Source organism: Acanthochromis polyacanthus, chromosome 8 (genome assembly GCF_021347895.1).
Source record: "Acanthochromis polyacanthus isolate Apoly-LR-REF ecotype Palm Island chromosome 8, KAUST_Apoly_ChrSc, whole genome shotgun sequence".
In the NCBI taxonomy this organism is placed as follows: Eukaryota; Metazoa; Chordata; class Actinopteri; family Pomacentridae; genus Acanthochromis; species Acanthochromis polyacanthus.
The window spans coordinates 4,877,145-4,901,847 of NC_067120.1; the positions used below are offsets into that span (position 1 = coordinate 4,877,145).

General features: G+C 40.0%; 2 protein-coding genes and 2 long non-coding RNA genes across 23 annotated transcripts in view; 2 read left to right on the forward strand and 2 right to left on the reverse strand.

Annotated features, from left to right (window-relative positions):
- The window catches only part of LOC127535076 (uncharacterized), a 37,989-nt gene extending 34,101 nt beyond the window's left edge, over positions 1 to 3,888 (forward strand). Inside the window, exon 2 of the long non-coding RNA XR_007943726.1 lies at positions 3,847 to 3,888. This is a non-coding gene — a long non-coding RNA (uncharacterized LOC127535076). The remainder of the gene's footprint in view (positions 1 to 3,846) is intronic.
- ces2b (carboxylesterase 2b) overlaps positions 1 to 24,703 on the reverse strand; it is a 150,099-nt gene that overhangs the window by 61,658 nt on the left and 63,738 nt on the right. For all 20 annotated transcript variants that reach the window (XM_051951994.1, XM_051951985.1, XM_051951977.1 and 17 more), the window contains exon 39: positions 12,649 to 12,730. In XM_051951994.1, coding sequence (XP_051807954.1) covers positions 12,649 to 12,730 — 82 coding nt within the window. The remainder of the gene's footprint in view (positions 1 to 12,648; positions 12,731 to 24,703) is intronic.
- Positions 3,625 to 23,597, reverse strand: LOC110972601 (fatty acyl-CoA hydrolase precursor, medium chain-like). The gene is given in 14 exon segments (XM_051952004.1): positions 3,625 to 3,943; positions 4,025 to 4,097; positions 4,181 to 4,330; positions 4,421 to 4,568; positions 4,658 to 4,735; positions 4,847 to 4,990; positions 5,143 to 5,241; positions 5,345 to 5,449; positions 5,556 to 5,709; positions 5,865 to 5,973; positions 5,976 to 5,997; positions 7,168 to 7,309; positions 7,393 to 7,585; positions 23,355 to 23,597. Coding segments are annotated over 14 exon segments (1,677 nt in total). The 5' UTR covers positions 23,428 to 23,597; the 3' UTR covers positions 3,625 to 3,756.
- On the forward strand, positions 15,223 to 24,685 carry LOC127535074 (uncharacterized). The gene is made up of 2 exons (XR_007943724.1): positions 15,223 to 17,286; positions 23,523 to 24,685. It is a non-coding gene; the product is annotated as an uncharacterized LOC127535074 (long non-coding RNA).

Consider the following 24,703-nt stretch of genomic DNA (forward strand, 5'->3'; position numbering starts at 1 on the left):
GACGACCGTCAACAACCAGACCTGACGCCAAAATCTAGAAGAGGGGTACTCAACTTTAAGGGCCAGGAAGGCCACATTTAAACCACAACAGATGCAACAGGCCGTAAATTATTGTTAAGATATATTTATTCAGTTTTATTCCCTATTTTTCCTACTGCTGTTTGCTGCTGCCTTGCTAGTAATTTTTTGCATTCCATAAAATCGTGGATAATTAAACAAGTTTTCTCAATTTGAGGAACAAATGTAGAGCAATAACTGCATCACTATGCATGCATTGCCAAGTCAGTGTATGCTCTCCCGGAAAATGAACGGAACTGTCTGTGTTTCAATGCATGTGCAAGAAGAAAGTTGACTGTTTGAGTCCATTGTCACTTTGAGCTCTCTGCCTCTCAGCTTGCTGCAAAATTTCTCTTGATGCAGAATGTATTAATATGAGAAGAAGTCCGGCATTTCAAGGATCATTTCTGAACAAAGTATTTCATCATTTCTCCTTTCCTACCATGGATGGAGCCTCATTAGTAGTCAGAGAAACCAGCTTTTTAAAACTGATGTTTTGCCTGGTCCATGAACAAAATTCATCTGCACAGAGTGAATGTCCTCTCCCCCGTGCTTGCCCTGTTAGGAGCAGTAAAGCCAGCATTTCCTCTGTAAATTTGTCCTCTTTAAGCACCCTGACTATAAGCTGTGTGATGTCTGTGCGGTCGGTGGATTCATCCAATGCTAGACTAAAGTACTCTGCAGTTTCATTGTGTTTTAGCACATGGAATAAGAGATTGTCTGTAATCACCTCTGCTCTGCTGGTCACGGTTGAATCTGACAGCTCCAGCTTTAAGATCTGTCTGATGTTGTCCTCGTTCTTAAATTCTGAAAATAGTGATTTTGGACAGTCCATAAATGTATTTTTGAAATATTCTCCCTCTGTAGCCAACTTCTTTGCTGTTACAATATTCCAGGCGATTTTGAACGAGGCCTCTGTGATGTCACTGCTTTTAAGAATGTGGATTGCTGGGCTTGAAAACCTCTTGGTTCCCACTCTTGGTAACCAAGCAGGTGCATAGAAGTTTTGCTAACTTCTATGGGAGATTTATTCAGGACAACAGCAAAGTTTCTGCCTCTCTAATTACCCTGACCGCTACCTCAAAGCCCTTCAGTTGGACACCCAGAGCCACCCATACCTTCCACGACCTCAAACGTTGCTTTGTCTCAGCCCCAGTCCTGGTTACCAACCTACAGTTTATTATTGAGGTGAACACCTCGGATGCTGGAGTGGGGGCAGTTCTCTTGCAATTCTCTCCAATGGACAATGACTTCCATTCCTGCGTCCTCTTCTTCAGGCAATTTTCTCCAGCAGAGCAGAACTATGATACTGGAAACTTGAGCTGCTCGCACTCAAACTTGCCTTGGAGGCAATGGTTGGAGAGCTCTGAGCAGTCTTTCATTTTGTGGACGAACCACAAAAATCTGGAAAATCTCCAAACTGCTATGAGGCTTATCTCCCACCAGGCACACTGGACTCTGTTCACTGGATGCTTCAAGTTCACCCTCACGTACCGACTTTGTTCCCGTAATGTAAAACCTGGCACCCTGTCCAGACAGTTTACTGTAGAAGACTCCTCCAGAGACACACACTCTCTTTGAGTCTGTTATCTTTCACCTCTGTTCACAGTAAGCATAGAGGGAAGAGGTAACCTTGATTCAAGCCCCAAACCTGATAACAGGTAAGGAGGATATCAAGGTAATGACATGTTCAGTTCTATTTGGCCTCTTTCAGACATGCGACATAGAACACTGCTGGATTATCAGACCAGTGGAATTGTCGGAGAGTTGCAGTATGCACACGATATTTGTCATTCACAAGAGACTGCTTCAATACACCAAGTGATGTATAAAACATAATAATGCAACAACAGATTAAAACTAAACTAACTGCAGCTGAACAAAGTGTTCAAATTGCTAATAGTTTATTGTAATTGTTAAAATCTGTTAATTTCTGATTTCTTAAACAGTGAAACCTAAAATTCAGGACTCAATCTGAAGACAAAATATTAAACTACATGTGATAAACCATTACTCTGTGTGACAGTTCACCTGTTTGTCGGCTGTTGTTCGATCCTGATCAGCTCCTTCTTCATGTTGACACATTTTGAAGTTAAACATACTTAAGGAAATTCCGACCGTTGTTCCGTATGGAATTGCGCACAGCTCGGTTTCTCTTTGGAGACACTTGTGGATCCTACTGCTATCTGATGCTGCAGGTTGGTAATAAACTACAAAGAAAAACTCCTATACAGCTGGAAACTAAACTGCTATTCTGTGTGTGACAGTACACTGTTAATATCATTACTTACTGGTGCTGTTCAGTACACAAATGAGCACAACTCTGTCTCATTGGAGAAGCAAATATGGATCCCGCCATTGCATGTATTAAGCAAGCTCTGAGGCAGAACAACCAGAAGAAACATCCGCTCCTAACATCTTGTGGAAACAATACTTGGATAACATTCATTAATGCTGCATATAATTTTTCTGTAGGCTACTGGTATCTATTTTCATTGCAGTAAGGTTGTATTATGACATGCATGCCATTTTGTTGCTTAATGGATCTGAAATTGTAGAGCAAAGGGTGTAAGAAATGTGTGCCGTGACCGTCTCTGTAAATTTTTCTGACAATTATTGATGTTGAAATGTGGAAAAATTCTTCACACAACTCCAAGTTCTGCTGCTTGCGTGTGTTAATGTGAAGGCTCAGTTCACACTGGTGCCGTCTTTAAAGTTTTACAGAAATGTCACCATTTATAAACTAGGATCCAATAGCAGTGCAGTCACATCAACATCTAACGTCAAATGTCAGTGCGTAAAGAAACAAGTTGATCATTACTTACCCTGCAGCTCTGCAGCAACGCAGGAAAATATAACAAGGAACAGGAAGCAGAAAGTTTGCTTTGCACACAGCATTATGGATGTCTAGGAGTGGACATCACAGATGAAGTGCACAGAGTGAAAACATTGCCTCTTTTAAAGCCTCACCTTGTAACTTTGACCGTGATAGAGCTGCAGGTAAGAGGTGAAACATACGGAAGTGACTGTGCAGCTTTCACTTCACAGCAACAGCTGATCAAAAAAGGAAATTTCCTGCCCCCTATCTACCACATTGTTCAGTTGTTTCTCAGATCAGGCGCAAACAGTAGGTCATTGGTCAAGACTTCAGATCCTGTGACAACACGTGTGTGATAGGCTCGAGAGAGATGTTATTGAAATGGTTTAAGCACCTCAGCAAACCTGAAATCACTACTACTAACTCTGCACTGCATAGTCTGTCATTCTGAGGGACACCCAGGAGGTTAGAAATTCCTCCCCTTTGATCTGCAAAGCCCATTCTTCTGTAAATAATTGAAATGGAAACAAAGAGAGAACCACTAAGTTAAAGAATGCACTTCCTTTAAAGACAATAGAAATTCCAACCGAGTAGCACCAATGAAATAACTGACCTATAATTTGTTTATATTGTCTTTATGTTTTGGACATGTCCTTTAACAAATAACCTCCATCTATCCATCCACCTTACTATCATCATCTCTCTTTTCACTTTAAGTGCTCTTCACAATAAAAGAACCTGAGAAGAACCTTTTTGTCACATCTCTTTATTTTAACAACACAGTGTCCCACAGTATATTTAAAGCAATTCAGGCTGATTTAATTGTGATTAACTGTGTTACTTTTTTTAATGATGCAACAGAGAGAACAGGTGTGATTGTTTTACAGTTCACTGTGCTCCTTATTTCCATCATGTTGTTGGATCTTCTCTGGGAGGGTCTGAGTCATGAAAACAAAACGATCCTTCTTCAGGCCTCGACCAACCACCTGCTCCTTCAAACCAATTCCCAGATACTCCTCTTCTGCTCCATACTTTGGCCAGTGGGCAAGACCATCCCCATTAGGAGATCTGCACACACACAGCAAAAGTTACAAACCAGTTTGTGTATTTCCATGTATACTATAACTTATAATGAGCACTAATTCCTACCCTGTGCGAGCAAAGTTGCCCCAGTAGCTCATCACGGTTCTGCACAACTGTTTCTCCTCTTCAGTGCATGGTTCTAAAGGGATGATAATCTGGTGAAACATTTTGCACTCCAGAAAACACAAACAGTCAATGTATCTGGTAGTCTGTTGCACTTACCAGTTATTTTGACATGAGTAGTTGTGAAGCAGAAACCTAACACTGCAAAGATTTCATCTCCATGGTCACTTCCAACAAAGTTAGGCCTTTTTTTCTGCAGAAATGAGGGGGGATGCTGGTACTCATACAGGTATACAGCAGCACCTGCATCTATTGGTAGACAAATAGGTGGGCTATCATATGTGACAGCTGATGTTAAATATTTCTTCTTAGATTTGCAGAATCTTGCATAAAAATTACCTCTGTGAGCATTAGCAGTTTTAATGGCTTCAATGTTAAAGATAAAATCCCCAATCAACTCAGTCATTCCATCTCTGTTTTTCACACGGTCTTCACCAGTTCCAATGTATTCATCTATCATCAGATCTCTCTTGATTGCATCTTTGGGCTTCAAAAAAAAGGACAATACATCTGTCAGAGAAGTTTGAGCATGTTGAGGAAGGGTCATATTATAACATCAGGCTGTGTCTGTCTTACATCAGGGTAGAACATGGACATCATGTTAGCAACATGTTCACGATCCACTCCTTCTGTCCAGTTGGGAGGAGCAAACATCTAAAGGAAGAAGCAGACTTTAACTTGCAACACGTGCACAGAAATAAAGCGTAACCAAATCTTGATGTGGAGATCAGCAAGATCTTCATTCACTCAAAATTCTGTCCTCACATGAGGAAGCATCCATCCCCCTTCATCATCATTAACACCAGTAATGAATGGCACAGTGAGGAGTTCATGTTCACGAAGAAGTTCATGTGCAGGTTTCTTCAAGAAGTGTCCATCAACACTTATGGAATATCTCAGTTGTTCATTCTTGAGAGAAGAAAATGTATAAAAGTTAAAACAGAATGAAAACAGTTAAATAAAAGGGGAAGAGTTCACAGAAATGCTGAAGAGGAATTTAGGCTCACAGTCAACTCATCTGGTCTCATCAGTCTATATTAGTTTTCCATTCAGTATCTCACCTCCGCAAGAGTCACAATAGTATCAATATCAAGGTTTCTCATGCAATCCCCAATCTTCTCTGTGCTTTCCATGCTACAGCCAGATGCATTTGCAACCATCTGAGGACAGATGTGAGGGATCAATGTGAAGGATTTAGTAAAACAAATAGTTATGACACTGTCAATATTGTACACACAAATAATAAGCACACTGCTTACTAACCTGTGTCATTGGCAGAAGACCATCGGTTACAGCAACATCCAGTGCAGCTGTACCACTCTCAGCAATGGCACGGTGGAACAGGCCATCAGACAATGGTGAGAGGAGCTGTTAAAACAGGTAGAATTGACTTTGCAATGAAATAACTGCACAATTTCCAAAAAAACAAACAAACAATATATTTAAAATATTTTTTCTGCAGATTGATTCTTACCAGTAGAGATACACTCACTCCTCCCGCAGATTCTCCAAATATGGTAACTAAATCTGGGTCTCCTCCAAAGTTGTGAATGTGCTGCTGGACCCACCTCAGAGCTTCTATCTGATCCAGCATCCCAAAGTTCCCTGATACATGTTCATCTCCAGTGCTGGATGGAACATACAGTTAGAGTCTCACAGACCATATTTACACCAGCTGGTGCAACAGAATCAACTTAGAATTTGTGCTTCCATGTGGCACAAAACTCATCGAAACATAACCACAGTATGTATTAACGTTGCTTGATTACTTGTGTCTGTTTACCTGAGAAAGCCCAGAAGTCCCAGACGATACTGGATCAGAACCACAACCACTTCTTGGTAAGCAGCCAAACTAGAGCCATCATACGATGAAGCTGAACCCATCATGAAGCCCCACCATGGATCCAGAACATGACCTGGTAAAGAAAGGAAAGAGGTTCATATTTTCTTTAAATCAAACAGACATTTTGTCACACTCTCCACCTCCAGCTCTGGTTAGTGGCAGCTTTTCCTTGTTCTCCTTCCCCCTCACTCTGTTTTCCTTTTCCTCAGATGTTCATGAGCAAGGTTGTGCAGATGGAATGTGGACAGGTGCAGACCACTGAATTATCACCTGAGTGAACACACCTGCAGGGGGGAGTGGTTGTCCTGCTACTCATTAAGTCTCACCATAAAAGCCAGAGACAGACCACTGCATGATGCTGGACTGCTGAATACTCCAGTTTGTCAACTCAGGTCTTTGCTCATTTCAATTGTCGTGTTGTTATCTCTGGTTAACTTGCTTCTCTCTCTACAACAGCCTGTGATCTTCCCTGACTGCCAGTTTCTCCTGCATTGTGCTTCAGTTGTCACGTGTCCTAATTGTCTGGATTCACACCTGGCCCGTACCTGTCCGGATGCCATTCCGATCATGTCATATACTTCCTCCATCTGCACTTCCTCTCTATATTTCTACTGGGCAGCCAGCTAAGTTACCAACCTCTCTTGTTGTCTCCTAGTTTATAGTGACTGTGTACTTTCAAGCATGTGTTTCATCGTGCTCTGTGGAGTTCACCATGTTTAGCTGTAACTGTCTGTTGTGTTGGTGATGCATTCTGAAACCTAATTAATGAGCTTTCCTAGCTTGGCATCACCAAGTTCTGGTTAGTTCCTGCTCAAGCTAATATATTTGCTTCATGAGATCAAATCTGTTGTTTGGTGTGGTAGACAAGTTCTGTATTTATTCATCCTGATCTAGTGTTTGTGTGCTACTCAGTCCTCGGACTCATATTTGGCTCCTGTCTGGAATACCCTGTTCTAATTCATTTCATGTTCTTCTGGTGTCATTTTGAAAATACTGTGAATAAATGTATTACTGCTAACATTCCTGTCTGGATGTGTTTTTGTCATTCTGTATTTGAGTCTCTGACCCGATCCATGACACACTTTTACTTCATTCCTGCTGCTCTCACCACATAGGAGTTTCAGTCCAGTGACATGAAACTGAACAAAGACTTTCCCCATAAAACCGAGTCTAGAGGGAGAGTTCATCGAACTCTGGATCTAAATATTGGCATGACTTAAAGTCTGCAGCAAAGAGTTCTTACTGGAAGCTTGGCATCTTGAGCTCTGTTTGCAGGAGTGTAAATGTTGAGGTAAAGACAGTCTTCGGAAATGTCTGGCAAATCTGCCATTTTGGCACCCATCGTTTCAACAACATCCAGAGAAATCTTTGCATTTTGAATACACCTGAAAAAGAGACATTTTTATCTATAAATATTGGACATAATTCCTCCAAATGTGGCATCCAAACACTGCAGCACTTGTCTTACATGGGTGGCTGCTTGGTGGCGTCTCTCACTCCTTTCCATCCCTCTACAGGCTGAGGTGGAGCCAGTCTCAGGGAAGGACCTATGGGTGGCTTGGCAAATGGGACACCCAGGAAGGCATGGACTCCGGTCTCTTTGCCCTTTACACTCACATACTCACCTCTCAGGCTCCCGAGCTTTGTGTGGACTTCAGGTGCTGTCAGGATATTACAACTCAGTCAGAATCACAAATTGACACATCGCAATTCAGTACTTTGATGCTGCAATTTAAAGTTATTCCTAACACCGCTAATCGTTCGGAAGGAGTCTTTTGTTGCGTAGCCTTTTCAAAAATAAGTGTTGTACTTGAGAGTACCCCATGTATTCGCAGATTTTTGTGACAAAAACGGCAGTAATCATTCACCGCGACGCTTTCTCGGCTGCATGCCATTGTTGTTTGGACTACATGGACTTCAAGGTCGATTTGTTTGTGCGTCACATCCGTGTTACGCTGATTGGTTCTTTCTCATTCAAGCTGCATTCGTTAGCCCCTCCTTTTTGAAATCGTCTCGTATCATCACAATGCCAGACTGCCATTATTTGTATTTATATTAATACATAAATAAAGTCAGTCTGGATTTTCCAGGCAACTAAACAGCTGGAAACTAAACTGCTATTCTGTGTTTGACAGTACACTGTTAATATTAATTACTGGTACTATTCAGGGCGGAAATGTGCGCAAATCTGTCTCATTGCAGATGCACATATTGACCTTGCCATTGCATGTATTAAACTCTGAAGCACAACATCCTGAAGAAACCTCTGCTCCTCCTAGCATCTTGTGGAAACAACACTTGGATAGCATTCATTAATGTTGCATATCAATTTTCTTTAGGCTACTGTTGTCTGTTTTCATTGCAGTAAGGTTGTATTATGACAGACATGCCATTTTGTTGCTTAATGGATCTGCAATTGTCGAGCAAAGTGCATAAAAAGTGTGTTGTGACCGTCTCTGTGATGTTTTCGGACGAATATTGATGCTGAAATGTGGAAAAATTTACCGCACAACTCAAAGTACTGCTGCTGTGTGTGTTAATGTGAAGGTTCAGTTCACAGTTGTGCCGTGTTCTAAGTTACACTGAAACGTTACTATTTACAACCTAGGATTCATTAGCAGTGCAGTCACATCTACATCTAATGTAAAATATGAGTGTGTAAAGAAACAAGTTGATCATTACTTACCCTGCAGCTCTGCAGCAACGCAGGAAAACACGAGGATCAGAAAGCAGAAAATTTGCTTTGCACACAGCATTATGGATGTCTAGGTGTGGACTTCACAGATGAAGTGCACAGAGTGAAAACGATGCCTCTTATAAAGCCTCGCCCTCTTGTAACTTTGACCAAGATAAAGCTGCAGGTAAGAGGTGAAACATGCAGACGTGACTGTGCAGCTTTCACTCCACAGCAACAGCTGGACAAAAAAGGCAATTTTCTTCTCCCCATCTACCACGTGGTTCACTTGTTTCTCAGGAGCAAACACAGCATCATGAGTCAACGCTTCAGATCCTGTGACGGCACCTCTGTGTCAATATTAGGACAGTTTAAGCACCTCAGCAAACCTGAAATCACTACTCCTAACTGCACTGCATAGTCTGTCATTCTGAGGGACACCCAGGAGGTTAGAAATCCCTCCCCTTTGTCCTGCAAACCCATTTATCTGTAAACCATTGCAATTAAAACAAAGAGAGAACCACTGAGTTAAAGAATGCACTTCCTGACACGATACTTTTATTTGTATCACATTAGATTCCTAAAAAAAAATACCTGAAAGACAAAAGAAATTCCAACATAGAAGCAACTGACCTGTAACCTGTTTATATTGTCTTTATGTTTGAGATTTCCCTTTAAAAATATCCTCCATCTATCCATCCACCCTACAATCATCGTCTCTTTTCAGTTTAAGTGCTCTTCACAATGAAAGAAACCTGAGAGGAACCTTTTTTGTCACCTCTCTATTTTAACAACACAAAGTGTCCCCAAGTCTGGACACATAGGAAATATCATTACAGTGCCTATCATAAGTATTCACCCCCTTTGATGGTTTACCCTTTTATTGCTTTCATAAATCAATCATGAATCAATCAATAAAATTTGGCTCTCTTTACACAAAAATTTATTGGAAAAAACTCTTTAATGTCAAAGTGAAAACAGATTTCTAGAAAGTAATGTTAATGAAAGAAAATTATATAAATAAAAATAATTATTTGCATAATTATTCACCCCCTTTTTAACTGAATGGTCTAATTCAATAGAGGTCCATCACATTGTTGCCAATAGTCTCACAATTAGTGAAATGAAGATCACCTGAGTGGTGTGGGTGTGTTTCAAGTGATTGAGTTGTAAAACATCTGTCTGAAGGGTCCAGAGAGTGGTTGATCAGTATTCCTGGCTACCATTACACCATGAAGACAGAAGAACACTCTAAGCAACTCAGGGAAAGGGTTATTGAGAAGTACAATTCAGGGGATGGTTACAAAAACATTTCCAAGGCACTGAACATCCCCCGGAGTTCAGTGAAATCAATTATCAAGAAATGGAAGGAATATGGCACTTGTGTGAATCTGCCTACATCAGGCTGCCCTCGTAAACTGAGTGACCATGCAAGTAGGAGACTAGTGAGAGAAGCCACCAAGACCCCTACAACTACTCTGAAGGAGTTACAAGCTTCAGCTGCTGAGATGGGAGAGACTGTGCATGTAGCAACTGCTGCCCGGGTTCTTCACTGATCAAAGCTTTATGGGAGAGTGGCAATGAGAAAGCCACTGTTGAAGAAAAGTCATATTAGATCTCGACTAGAGTTTGCCAAAAAGCACATGGAAGACTCCATGGTCAAGTGGAAGAAGATTCTTTGGTCTGATGAGACCAAAATTGAGCTTTTCGGCCATCAGACAAGACGTCATGTTTGGCGGAAACCAAACACTGCACGTCACCAAAAACACACCATCCCCACTGTGAAGCATGGTGGTGGCAGCATCATGCTGTGGGGATGTTTCTCAGCAACTGGACCTGGAAGGCTTGTAAAGATAGAGGGCAGAATGAATGCTGCAAAACACACTGAAATCCCGGGGGACAATCGTTTTCAGTCTGCAAGAGAACTACGTCTTGGGAGAAGATTTATTTTCCAGCCAGACAATGATCCGAAACATACTGCAAAAGCTACACAGGAATGGTTAAAAAAGAACCAGGTAAATGTTCTGGAGTGGTTGAGTCAGAGCCCAGACCTCAATCCTACAGAGAATTTGTGACTGAACTTGAAAAGGGCTGTTCATGCCCGATACCCTTGAGCAATTTTGCAAAAAAGAATGGAGCAAAATTGCAGTGGGCAGATGTGCAAGACTGATTAAGACCTATCCACACAGACTCACTGCTGTGATTGCAGCCAAAGGTGCATCTACTAAATACTGACTTGAAGGGGGTGAATAATTATGCAAACAATTTTTTCATTTATATAATTTTTCATTAACATTACTTTATAGAAATGTTTTCACTTTGACATTAAAGAGTTTTTTCCAATAAATTTTTGTGTAAAGAGAGCCAAATTTTATTGACCATGATTGATTTATGAAAGCAATAAAAGGGTAAAACATCAAAGGAGGTGAATATTTACAATAGGCACTGTAACTATACTGTTATGAGGGAGAACTGAAGAACTCAAGCGCTGACACAGACAACTGAATATAGGAAAATTTTATTTTTTCCTGATAACTAAACCAATACATAAATGGAGAACTGAACTGGGGAGACAGAACTAAACCAAACAACGACTACAAAAACAGAAGTCTACTAAACTCTCCGGTCATCTTGTCCAGGTAGAAGGTGTCGGTTTCAAGCATGTAGAGCATCCCCAGTTTGTCAGCCAGTTTCTGGACCAGAGCTCCTTTCCCCAAGTCCAAGTTTCCGTCCAAGGAGATGATCTTGCTGTTCTGCTTTAGCCGAGGAGTCGTCCTCTCGCCCAGAGCGACATGAATTGACAATGAATAAATGCATACAAAATGCAAAACAAACTGACATCCACTGTACTGCCTCTTGCACATGACTATTGTAAATCACTGAACAGGGTGCATTAACACACATTTAATACCTCACTCATTTCACTTTGACAGCAAGTGTTTTTTTGTGAACAAACAAAAATAAGCTAAGGAGGGGTACTCACAAGATGGAGGGAACTGAACACAGGGGAGAAAACAGGCAAAGGAAATCCAGGGGCAAATGGAGACAAGATAGGAACAACTGGCTGGAAACTGAAGAAGGGTAGGTGAGAATCCAGAGAAGAACAGAGTCCAAATGGGGGGGGAAAAAATGAGTCCAAGAATGGGGAAAGCAGCACCCAAAAGTGAGTACTGTGTCCATGACCCAGCAGAGAGTAAGTGAATGAACAACGTTTAAATAGTGAGCAGGTGAGATTGTGGGCAAGTGAGCTGATTACTGCAATGCATGTCACCTGCAGTAATCAGCTGAGTGCAGGCAGGTGTAGCAGGGAGAGCAAGAGAAGGGGACGAGGAAGACAAGAGGGAGAGATGATAGACAGAGAGAGCCAAAGAGAAGAGACAGGTCAAGACAGATAGACAGATACAGACTGAACAGGAGGAAGGAGGAGAGACCAGGAGGGAGGGTCTAGATTCTAGGGTCACCCTGTAGTTTGTATCACAGATGTTCTTGTCCATTTACACTGTCATTGGAGTAAACAATGTAAGAAAAAAATCTTCAGTCTGAATTTTTTTAAAATATTATTTAACATTTAATCAGAGTCCAGTTCATTCAGCAGAGTTCATTCAGCAGATACCAACTGTACTAACAATTAAAGAGGCATGGAAAATTTCCCTGAAGCTGTCTGCATCAAAAATGATATTCCTGGAAAATGTGTTCACCCGTTCAAGATTTTAGCTCGCTGTGATTGTCATCACACCTTTTGAGCTTCATTGTGAAGGGTAATTTTTTTTCTGAATTGTATATAATATATTATGTTGTAGATTTCATTTGTTTCAAGTAACACAAAGTGCTTAAAGTCTTAAATCACACAGGATTAACACAGTATACTGAAGGCAATTTAGGCTTATTTTAACTGATTTTTTTTTTTTTTAATTTAATGATGCAATAGAGGGAAGAGATGTGATTGTTTTACAGTTCACTGTGCTCCTGATTCTCATGTTGTTGGATCTTCTCTGGGAGGGTCTGAGTCATGAAAACAAATCGATCCTTCTTCAGGGCTCGATCAACCACCTGCTCCTTCAAACCAATTGCCAGATACTCCTCTTCTGCTCCATACTTTGGCCAGTGGGCAAGACCATCCCCATTAGGAGACCTGCACACATACACACACAGCAAAAGTTACAAACCAGTTTGTGTATTTCCATGTATACTATAACTTATAATGAGCACTAATTCCTACCCTGTGCGAGCAAAGTTGCCCCAGTAGCTCATCATGGTTCTGCTCAATTGTTCCTCCTCTTCAGTGCATGGTTCTAAAGTATTGATAGTCTGGTAAAACATTTTGCACTCCAGAAAACCCAAAGATAGCCGAGGTATCTGGTGGTCTGTTCCACTTACCAGTTAATTTGACATGAGTAGTTGTGAAGTAGAATCCAAGCACTAAAAACATTTCATCCCCATGGTCACTTCCAACAAAGCTTGGTCTATGTTTCTTCAGGAATGAGGTAGGATGCTGGTACTCATACAGGTATACAGCAGCACCCGCATCTATTAGTAGACAAATAAATGTTATATTATGTGTGAACGCTAATGTTAAGCACTGCTTCCAAGACACATTTTCAGAAGCTTGTATAAAAATTACCTCTGTGACCATTAGCAACTTTAATGGCTGGAATGTTAAATATGACATCTCCAATCATCTCAGTCAACCCTTCTCTGTTTTTCATACGGTCTTCACCATTTCCAAAATACTCCTTCATCATCAGATCTCTCTTGACTGCATCTTTGGCCTTGAAAAAATTGCAACACATGTGTCAAAGAAGCTTGAATATGTTGAGGAAGAGTCACATTATAACATCAGGCTGTGTCTGTCTTACATCAGGGTAGAGGCCAGATATCACGTTCAAGACCTGCTCCCGTTCTAATCCTTCTATCCAGGATGGCGGAGCAAAGAACTAAAGGAAGACAGAACAACTCTTAACATTGAACACATGCGCACAAACAGAAATGATCCCAAATTTCAAACATCTGAAAATCACTGAATCATACAAGTTTCTGTAAAAATATAACACTTACATTAGTCATAGTGAATCCCCCTTCATCATCATTAAAACCAGTCAAGAATGGCACAGTGAGGAGTTCATGTTTACGAAGCAGCTCATCCACAGGTTTCGTCAGGAAGTGTCCATCAATATTTGCATGAAATGTAAATATGTGATTCTTGAGAGAATAAAATGTCCAAAAGGTGAGAGAGTAAAAATAGTTACATTAAAAAAGGAAGCATTATTGCAGAAGCCTTCAGGCTCACATTCAAGTAATTTGTTTTCATCAGTCTATATTAGTTTTCCACTCAGTATCTCACCTCTCCAAAAGACACAATAGCATCAATATCAAGGTTTCTCATGCAATCTGCAATCTTCTCTGTGCTTTCGATGCTACATCCAGATGCATTAGCAACCATCTGAGGACAGATGTGAGAGATTAATGTGAAGAATTTAGAAAAATAAATATGTTGTGAAATTATCCATATTGTACAAATAAAAAATAAGCACACTGATCATTAACCTGCGCCGCTGGCAGAGGATTATTTGACACAAGTAAATCCATTGCAGCTGTACCACTCTCAGCAATGGCACGGTGGAACAGGCCATCAGACAATGGTGAGAGGAGCTGTTGGAACAAATAGAATTAACTTTTCAATGTCATAACTGCAAAATTTGCAACAAAAAAAAAAAAATCAATATATTTAAAATATTTTGTCTGATGATCGATTCTTACCAGGAGAGATACACTCACTCCTCCAGCTGACTCCCCAAATATGGTAACTAAATCTGAGTCTCCTCCAAAGTTGTGAATGTGCTGCTGGACCCACCTCAGAGCTTCTATCTGATCCAGCATCCCAAAGTTCCCTGATACATGTTCATCTCCAGTGCTGGATGGAACATAAAGTTAGAATTAACCACATCATATTTACACCAGTATTAGAAAATCAGAACAGAACAACAGAATGAACAGTTGTGAACAAAAGTTGTACTTGTAAAGACCACGTGTATGATGGCAGTCTTGAGTTTCCAATGACTTTTGTAACTTCTAATCTACGATGTAATCACGGAAACTGTTATACGTGTTTTTAAACTTTAGTTCATGACAGTTAACTGTGCATACTGACCAAGCTGTTTACCTGAGAAAGCCCAGAATTCCTAAACGATACTGGATCAGAACCACAACCACATCCTGGTAAGCAGCCAGAGCAGAGCCATCATACGTTGAAGCTGAACCCAAACTGAAGCCCCCACCATGGATCCAGACCATGACCTGCCAAAGTAATGAAAGAGGTTCATCTTTTCTTTGAAGCAACTTCATTCATTCTTACTGATCTCACCATGAAAGAGTTTCAATCAAGTGAGTTTAAACTCAACAACAAACTGAATTATTAAACTGTCAGTGACATAAACAGAACATCAGTCTGAGTTTAGAAGTAAGCCCATTATATTCTGAATCTAAATATAATCATAAATATTCCTGTTGCCAGTGCGAATTCTTCAAAAGCATTCAAACCAACTGCTCCAGAAACATTGTCAAAATTTTCCCAAAGCTGAATCTCAGTAACTGAACAGCATCACTTAAAACCTGCAGCAAAGAGTTCTTACTGGAAGCTTGGCATCTTGAGCTCTGTTTGCAGGAGTGTAAATGTTGAGGTAGAGACAGTCTTCTGAAATGTCTGGGACATCTGAAAGTACCAAACCGAAGACCTCAAGCATACCCACAACCATCTTTGCATTTTGAATACACCTGAAAAAGAGACATTTTTATCAACAAATATTAGACATAATTCCTCCAAGTGTGGCATCCAAACACTGCAGCACATGTGTCTTACATGGGTGGCTGCTTGGTGGCGTCTCTCACTCCTTTCCATCCCTCTACAGGCTGAGGTGGAGCCAGTCTCAGGGATGGACCTATGGGTGGCTTGGCAAATGGGACACCCAGGAAGGCATGGACTCCGGTCTCTTTGCCCTTTACACTCACATACTCACCTCTCAGGCTCCCGAGCTTTGTGTGGACTTCAGGTGCTGTCAGGATATTACAACTCAGTCAGAATCACAAATAAACACATCCCAATTCAGTTATTCAATGTCACAGTGAGAGATACTTGTAGTTCCTAAGTGACAAATGTAATTCCTCCAAAAAGCCAATCTTTGATTTAAATTTATACATTATGTGGACATGAAAGTTTCCAATTGACTGCAGTCATACATGTGACAATATGCTGAATTTTAAAAGATATCAAAGCCCACAAAGGTTGGAACCCACTGGTTTAACCTTTAACAATGTGTTGTGTTTAAATGTTTGTTATTCTGTCTGTCGTGTGAAATCCTATTCTTAAAGGTCTCCTAACTAAATCCCTAAAATAAAAGTCATGGAATAGAAAGTACAAAACATTCCTCTAAAGATGTAATGCAGTAAAAGTATAAAAGCAGAAGAAAATAGAAATACTCAAATAAAGTGCCTTTGAGAATACAGACTGTATATGAGTAAGTTGTTGCTGTTGTGGATCACATGATTCAGAGGTCACACAGGAATGAAGTTCATCATAGTGTTACCAAAATATCAGCACTGTATGACAAAAGCAACATTTCAACTAGCCTGTTATCTCTCTGTTCACAGGTTGATTTCTAGCTTCAGACAAAAGTCCAGCAGAAGAAACCCTTTCCATGCTAAAGGATGTGTCTGTGGAGCAAACAAGGTGCCCCATACATGTGTCTATGAAAGGTACAAGAGGTTCAGAATAGGATGGGATGAAACGGAAGAGGAACCGAACCTCAACAAGAACAGACTGAAGATCTGAATGAACACTGAGCAACCAGGACTGACCAGGAAGTTGGTCAGGACCATATTTTTGGAAGATTTGCATGAAGTTGGTGCCCAAATGGTTCTTGCCGTGTGGAGATGTGTCAAGACGTTTTGAAGCTGCAAGAGGGCAACCCAGTGTATCTGGACAAAATCCTTTTGGATGAGACGTGAGTCTTCCAGTACGTCTCTGAGATCAAAAGGCAGAGGCTCCAGTGTTCCCCCGACCACATAAAGGCAGCATGTCTGTAGAGGCTAAGCTTGAAGCCCCTGAGGTGCTTCACCAGGATTTAAATAGTTGACACGCCGACAACTTTACCGCATCTGATGAAGAGAGCCGAGATCAATGCTTGTGGTTCCAATAATCTGCGTTTATTACTCCAAATAAGTATAGTCCAACAGCTTTAATCTAAACAAACAATTCATTGTTACCGGCTTTTCAGTGGCGGCTTCAACGGCGGTCAAAACTGTTTTTTCCTAATGGGCGGAACACCAAGTACTGCTGCTGTGTCTCTCTGTTAATGTAAAGGTACAGTACACACTTGTACCGTGTTGAAAATTATACAGAAACTTTACTATTTCCAACCTATGATTCATTAACAGTGCAGTCACATCGACATCGAAGGTTTTGAGTGTTGTCTCTGGTGTCTGTGTGTAAAGAAACAAGTTGATCATTACTTACCCTGCAGCTCTGCAGCAACGCAGGAAATTAAAACAGGGATCAGAAAGCAGAAAGTTTGCTTTGCACACAGCATTATGGATGTCTAGATGTGGACTTCACAGACGGAGCACACAGTATAAAAAACGTTGCCTCTTATAAAGCCTCAGCTTCTTGTAACTTTGACCGAGATAAAGCTGCAGGTAAGAGGTGAAACATACAGACGTGACTGTGCAGCTTTTACTCCACAGCAACAGCTGATCAAAAAAGGCAATTTCTTGCCCCCTATCTACCACGTTGTTCACTTATTCGCAGATCAGGAGCAAACAGTAGGTCATTGGTCAACACTTCAGATCCTGTGACAACACCTCTGTTTCTGATAGGCTCAAGAGAGATGTTATTGAAATGGTTTAAGCACCTCAGCAAATCTGAAATCATTACTACTAACTCTGCACTGCATTCTGAGGGACACCCAGGAGGTTAAAAATTCCTCCCCTTTGTCCTGCAAACCCATTTATCAGTAAATAATTGAAATGGGAACAAAGAGAGAACCACTGAGTTAAAGAATGCACTGACATGATACTTTTATTTGTATCACATTAGATTCCTAAAAGAAAAACCTTAAAGACAATAGAAATTCCAATATAGTAGAAGCATCAATGAAAAAATTGACCTGTATCCTGTTTTGGAGATTTCCTTTAAAATACCCTCCATCTATGCATCCACCTTACTATCATCATCTCTCTTTTCAGTTTAAGTGCTCTTCACAATTAAAGAAACCTGAGAAGAACCTTTTTGTCACATCTCTTTATTTCAACAACACAGGTGTCCCTGAAGTCTGGACACAGAGGAAATATCATTAACTATAATTTTAAGATCAAGAATGAATATGGCTATTATATTAAATATGTATTTGATGAATTATAAATATATATTAAATTCAATAGATGACAATTAATTATCTTGAATAAAATGTTGTTCAAAATTAAATTTCTTGACAATATGTACTTTGCCTTTGTGCTCAGATTTTAGGGCCGCCCTGTAGTTTGTATCACAGTGTACGACATCACAGATGGTCTTTTTATTATTGTTATCCTTTTACATTGTCATTGTAGTACACAATGCAGAAAAAAAAACTTTTCTGAAATTTACATTTAATATTATTTAACATTTAATCAGAGTCTTGTTCATTCAGCAAATACTAAATATACAAACAAAACATGAGGCAGGTAAAATTTCCCTGAAGCTATCTGGATTAAAAATTATGTTCCTGGAAAATGTGTTCACCTCTTCTAGATTTTAACTCCCCATGACTGTCATCACACCTTTTCAGCTTCATTGTCAAATGAAAATTTTTTAAATGAATTTTATAGAGAATGTTATGGACAAGATTTCATTAGCTACAAGAAGTGACCAAATGAAGGCGATTTAGGCTGATTTAACAGTGATTGTGTTAACTTTTTTTAAAATGATGAAACAGAGGAAAGAGATGTGATTGTTTTACAGTTCACTGTGCTCCCGATTCTCATGTTGTTGGGTCTTCTCTGGGAGGGTCTGAGTCATAAAAACAAATCGATCCTTCTTCAGGGCTCGATCAACCACCTGCTCCTTCAAACCAATTCCCAGATACTCCTCTTCTGCTCCATACTTTGGCCAGTGGGCAAGACCATCCCCATTAGGAGACCTGCACACACACAGCAAAAGTTACAAACCAGTTTGTGTATTTCCATGTATACTATAACTTATAATGAGCACTAATTCCTACCCTGTGCGAGCAAAGTTGCCCCAGTAGCTCATCATGGTTCTGCTCAACTGTTCCTCCTCTTTGGTGCATGGTTCTAAAGTAATGATAGTCTGGTAAAACATTTTGCACTCCAGAAAACACAGACAGCCAATGTATCAGGTGATTTGTTGCACTTACCAGTTAATTTGACATGGGTAGTTGTGAAGCAGAAACCTAACACTGCAAAGATTTCATCTCCATGGTCACTTCCAACAAAGCTAGGCCTTTTTTTCTGCAGAAATGAGGGGGGATGCTGGTACTCATACAGGTATACAGCAGCACCTGCATCTATTAGTAGACAAATAAATGTGAAAGTTAATTTTCAATACTGCCTCCAAGACAGATTTTCAGAACCTTGCATAAAAATTACCTCTGTGAGCATTCGCAACCTTAATAGCTGGAATGTTACACATAACATCTCCAATCATTTCAGTAAACCCTTCTCTGTTTTTCACACGGTCTTCACCATTTCCCAAATACTCCTTCATCATCAGATCTCTCTTGACTGCATCTTTGAGCTTGAAAAAAATGAGCAACACAACTGTCAAAGAAGCTTAAAAATGGTGATTCGTATTATAACATCAGGCTGCGTCTGTCTTACATCAGGGTAGAAGATGGGCATCACATTCACAACCTGCTCCCGATCTAATCCTTTTATCCAGTTTGGCAGAGCAAACGCCTGAAGGAAGACAGAACAGCTCTTTACTTTCAACATATGCACACAAGCAAAATGATGCCAAATTTCAAACATCAGAAAATCACAGAGTCCTTGATTCAAACAAATTTCTGTCAAAATGTAACACTTACATTAGGGAGATAAAATCCCCCTTCATCATCATTAACACCAGTCATGAATGGTACAGTGAGGAATTCATGTTTACGAAGCAGCTCATCTGCAGGTTTCCTCAGGAAGTGTCCATCAACAATTGCATGAAACAAAAATCCTCGATTCTTGAGAGAGAAAAAAATGTGTAAAACATGAGCGTGAAACAGTTACTTTAAAAGGAGAATTCTTGCAGAAGACATGAGGCTCACATTCAACTCATCTCGTTTCAGTAGTCTTTATCAGTTTTGCACAGAGTGTCTCACCTCCCCAAAAGCCACAATAGTATCAATATCAAGGTTTCTCATGCAATCCGCAAACTTGTCTGTGCTTTCCATGCTACAGCCAGATGCATTAGCAACCATCTGAGGACAGATATGAGGGACCGTGATCAGCAATTCAGTACAACAAACATGTTATGAAATTGTCAATATTGAAGGATTAACAACAAACACACTGCTTACTAACCTGTGTCACTGGCAGAGGATTATTTGACACAAGTAAATCCATTGCAGCTGTGCCACTCTCAGCAATGGCACGGTGGAACAGGCCATCAGACAATGGTGAGAGGAGCTGTTAAAATAGATTCACTTCACAATGTCATAACTGCACAATCTGCCAAGAAGAAAAGGTGCGTATTTAAAATACTTCATCTTGAAATTGATTCTTACCAGGAGAGATACACTCACTGCTCCAGCCGACACCCCAAATATAGTAACTAAATCTGGGTCTCCTCCAAAGTTGTGAATGTGCTGCTGGACCCACCTCAGAGCTTCTATCTGATCCAGCAGCCCAAAGTTCCCTGATACATGTTCATCTCCAGTGCTGGATGGAATATAAAGTTAAAGTCCACTAGATCATGTTTACATCAGTTGGTAAAACTAACCTCTGAATTTTATTTCCTATGTTGGCACAAATCACATTCAAAGTCGTAGAGCTTAACCACAGTCTATACTAACTGTACTTAGGTACTTAGTCTGTTTACCTGAGAAAGCCCAGAAGTCCCAAACGATACTGGATCAGAACCACAACCACATCCTGGTAAGCAGCCAGAGCAGAGCCATCATATCTTGAAGCTGAACCCATAGTAAAGGACCCACCATGGATCCAGACCATGACCTGTTCAAAGAATGGAAAGAATACATCTTTTGTCTGAAGCAAAGACGACATTTTTACTTCATTCCTACCACAAAAGTTTCAATCACAATGACTTTAAACTAAACAAAGACTTGAATTATAAAACTGTTGGTGACATGAACAGAACATCAGTCTGAGTTTAGAGGTAAGCCCATTACAATCTGGTCTAAATATACACATTAATATTCCTATTGTCATTGTGAACTCTTCAGAATCATTTAAACCAACTGCTCCAGAAACATTGTCAAAATTTTCCCAAAGCTGAATCTCAGTAACTGAACAGCATCACCTAAAACCTGCAGCAAAGAGTTCTTACTGGAAGCTTGGCATCTTGAGCTCTGTTTGCAGGAGAGTAAATGTTGAGGTAAAGACAGTCTTCGGAAATGTCTGGGATATATGGAAGTGTTACACCAAGGGCATCAAGCACATTCACAGTAATTTTTGTATTTTGAATACACCTGAAAAAGAGACATTTTTGATCACTAAATACTCGACATAATTCCTCCAAGTGTGGCATCCAAACACTGCAGCACATGTGTCTTACATGGGTGGCTGCTTGGTGGCGTCTCTCACTCCTTTCCATCCCTCTACAGGCTGAGGTGGAGCCAGTCTCAGGGAAGGACCTATGGGTGGCTTGGCAAATGGGACACCCAGGAAGGCATGGACTCCGGTCTCTTTGCCCTTTACACTCACATACTTGCCTCTCAGGCTCCCGAGTTTTGTGTGGACTTCAGGTGCTGTCAGGATATTACAACTCAGTCAGAATCACAAATAAACACATCCCAATTCAGTTATTCAATGTTGCAGTGAGAGATACCTGTAGCTCCTAAGTGACAACCGTAATTCTTCCAAATATTCATTCTTTAGTTTTAACTTGTATCTTAAGTTTATATGAAAGTTTCCAATTCACTGCAGCCATATATGTGACAAAATGCTGAATTTTAAAAGATATCAAAGCCCACAAAGGTTGGAACCCACTGGTTTAACCTTTAACAATGTGTTGTGTTTAAATGTTTGTTATTCTGTCTGTCGTGTGAAATCCTATTCTTAAAGGTCTCCTAACTAAATCCCTAAAATAAAAGTCATGGAATAGAAAATACAAAACATTCCTCTAAAAATGTAATGCAGTAAAAGTATAAAAGCAGAAGAAAATAGAAATACTCAAATAAAGTGCCTTTGAGAATACAGACTGTATATGAGTAAGTTGTTGCGGTTGTGGATCACATGATTCAGAGGTCACACAGGAATGAAGTTCATCATAGTGTTACCAAAATATCAGCACTGTATGACAAAAGCAACATTTCAACTGGCCTGTTATCTCTCTGTTCACAGGTTGATTTCTAGCTTCAGACAAAAGTCCAGCAGAAGAAACCCTTTCCATGCTAAAGGATGTGTCTGTGGAGCAAACAAGGTGCCCCATACATGTGTCTATGAAAGGTACAAGAGGTTCAGAATAGGATGGGATGAAACGGAAGAGGAACCGAACCTCAACAAGAACAGACTGAAGATCTGAATGAACACTGAGCAACCAGGACTGACCAGGAAGTTGGTCAGGACCATATTTTTGGAAGATTTGCACGAAGTTGGTGCCCAAATGGTTCTTGCCGTGTGGAGATGTGACAGGACGTTTTGAAGCAGCAAGAGGGCAACCCAGTGTATCTGGACAAAATCCTTTTGGATGAGACGTGAGTCTTCCAGTACGTCTCTGAGATCAAAAGGCAGAGGCTCCAGTGTTCCCCCGACCACATAAAGGCAGCATGTCTGTAGAGGCTAAGCTTGAAGCCCCTGAGGTGCTTCACCAGGATTTAAATAGTTGACACGCCGACAACTTTACCGCATCTGATGAAGAGAGCCGAGATCAATGCTTGTAGTTCCAATAATCTGCGTTTATTACTCCAAATAAGTATAGTCCAACAGCTTTAATCTAAACAAACAATTCATTGTTACCGGCTTTTCAGTGGCGGCTTCAACGGCGGTCAAAACTGTTTTTTCCTAATGGGCGGAACACCTGCCCGGACAAAGATTGGTTCCTATTTATAACAATCGAGCTCATTGGCTCCTACAATGTCTATATCCAGGATCAAGGTCACACTCATTGGCTTCTTTAACCTCCAAGGAATGATTCTGTGCCAGAAGGTCAAACTATGAACCTGTTTCCATTGCTGTAATTTTTGATTATTTTGGACATTTAATTCTGTTGCATGATAGATATAAATTGAAGAGGAAAGTGCATAAAAAGGTGTGTTGTGACTTTGCACATGAACTGAGTGTAAAATGTTTCTCTGATGTTTTCGGATGAATATTGATGCTGAAATGTGGAAAAATTCTTCACACAACTCAAAGTACTGCTGCTGTGTCTCTCTGTTAATGTCAAGGTGCAGTACACACTTGTACCGTGTTGAAAATTATACAGAAACTTTACTATTTCCAACCTATGATTCATTAACAGTACAGTCACATCTACATCGAAGGTTTTGAGTGTTGTCTCTGGTTTCCGTGTGTAAAGAAACAAGTTGATCATTACTTACCCTGCAGCTCTGCAGCAATGCAGGAAAATAAAACGGGGATCAAAAAGCAGAAAGTTTGCTTTGCACACAGCATTATGGATGTCTAGATGTGGACTTCACAGACGAAGTGCACAGTATAAAAAAACGTTGCCTCGCCCTCTTGTAAAGTTGATCGAGATAAAGCTGCAGGTAAGAGGTGAAACATACAGACGTGACTGTGCAGCTTTTACTCCACAGCAACAGCTGATCAAGAAAGGAAATTTCGTGCCCCCTATCTACCACATGGTTCACTTATTCGCAGATCAGGAGCAAACAGTAGGTCATCGGTCAACACTTCAGATCCTGTGACAACACCTCTGTTTCTGATAGGCTCAAGAGAGATGTTATTGAAATGGTTTAAGCACCTCAGCAAACCTGAAATCATTACTACTAACTCTGCACTGCATTCTGAGGGACACCCAGGAGGTTAAAAATTCCTCCCCTTTGTCCTGCAAACCCATTTATCAGTAAATAATTGAAATGGGAACAAAGAGAGAACCACTGAGTTAAAGAATGCACTGACATGATACTTTTATTTGTATCACATTAGATTCCTAAAAGAAAAACCTTAAAGACAATAGAAATTCCAATATAGTAGAAACATCAATAAAAAAATTGACCTGTATCCTGTTTATATTGTCGTTATGTTTTGGAGATTTCCTTTAAAATACCCTCCATCTATCCATCCACCTTACTGTCATCTTCTCTCTTTTCAGTTTAAGTGCTCTTCACAATAAAAGAAACCTGAGAAGAACCTTTTTGTCACATCTCTTTATTTCAACAACACAGGTGTCCCTGAAGTCTGGACACAGAGGAAATATCATTAACTATAATTTTAAGATCAAGAATGAATATGGCTATTATATTAAATATGTATTTGATGAATTATAAATATATATTAAATTCAATAGATGACAATTAATTATCTTGAATAAAATGTTGTTCAAAATTAAATTTCTTGACAATATGTACTTTGCCTTTGTGCTCAGATTTTAGGGCCACCCTGTAGTTTGTATCACAGTGTAGTACATCACAGATGGTCTTTTTATTATTGTTGTCCTTTTACATTGTCATTGTAGTACACAATGCAGAAAAAACTTCTGAAATTTTCAGTTAATATCATTTAACATTTAATCAGAGTCTTGTTCATTCAGCAAATACTAAATATACTAACAAAACATGAGGCAGGTAAAATTTCCCTGAAGCTATCTGGATTAAAAATTATGTTCCTGGAAAATGTGTTCACCTCTTCTAGATTTTAACTCCCCATGACTGTCATCACACCTTTTCAGCTTCATTGTCAAATGAAAATTTTTTAAATGAATTTTATA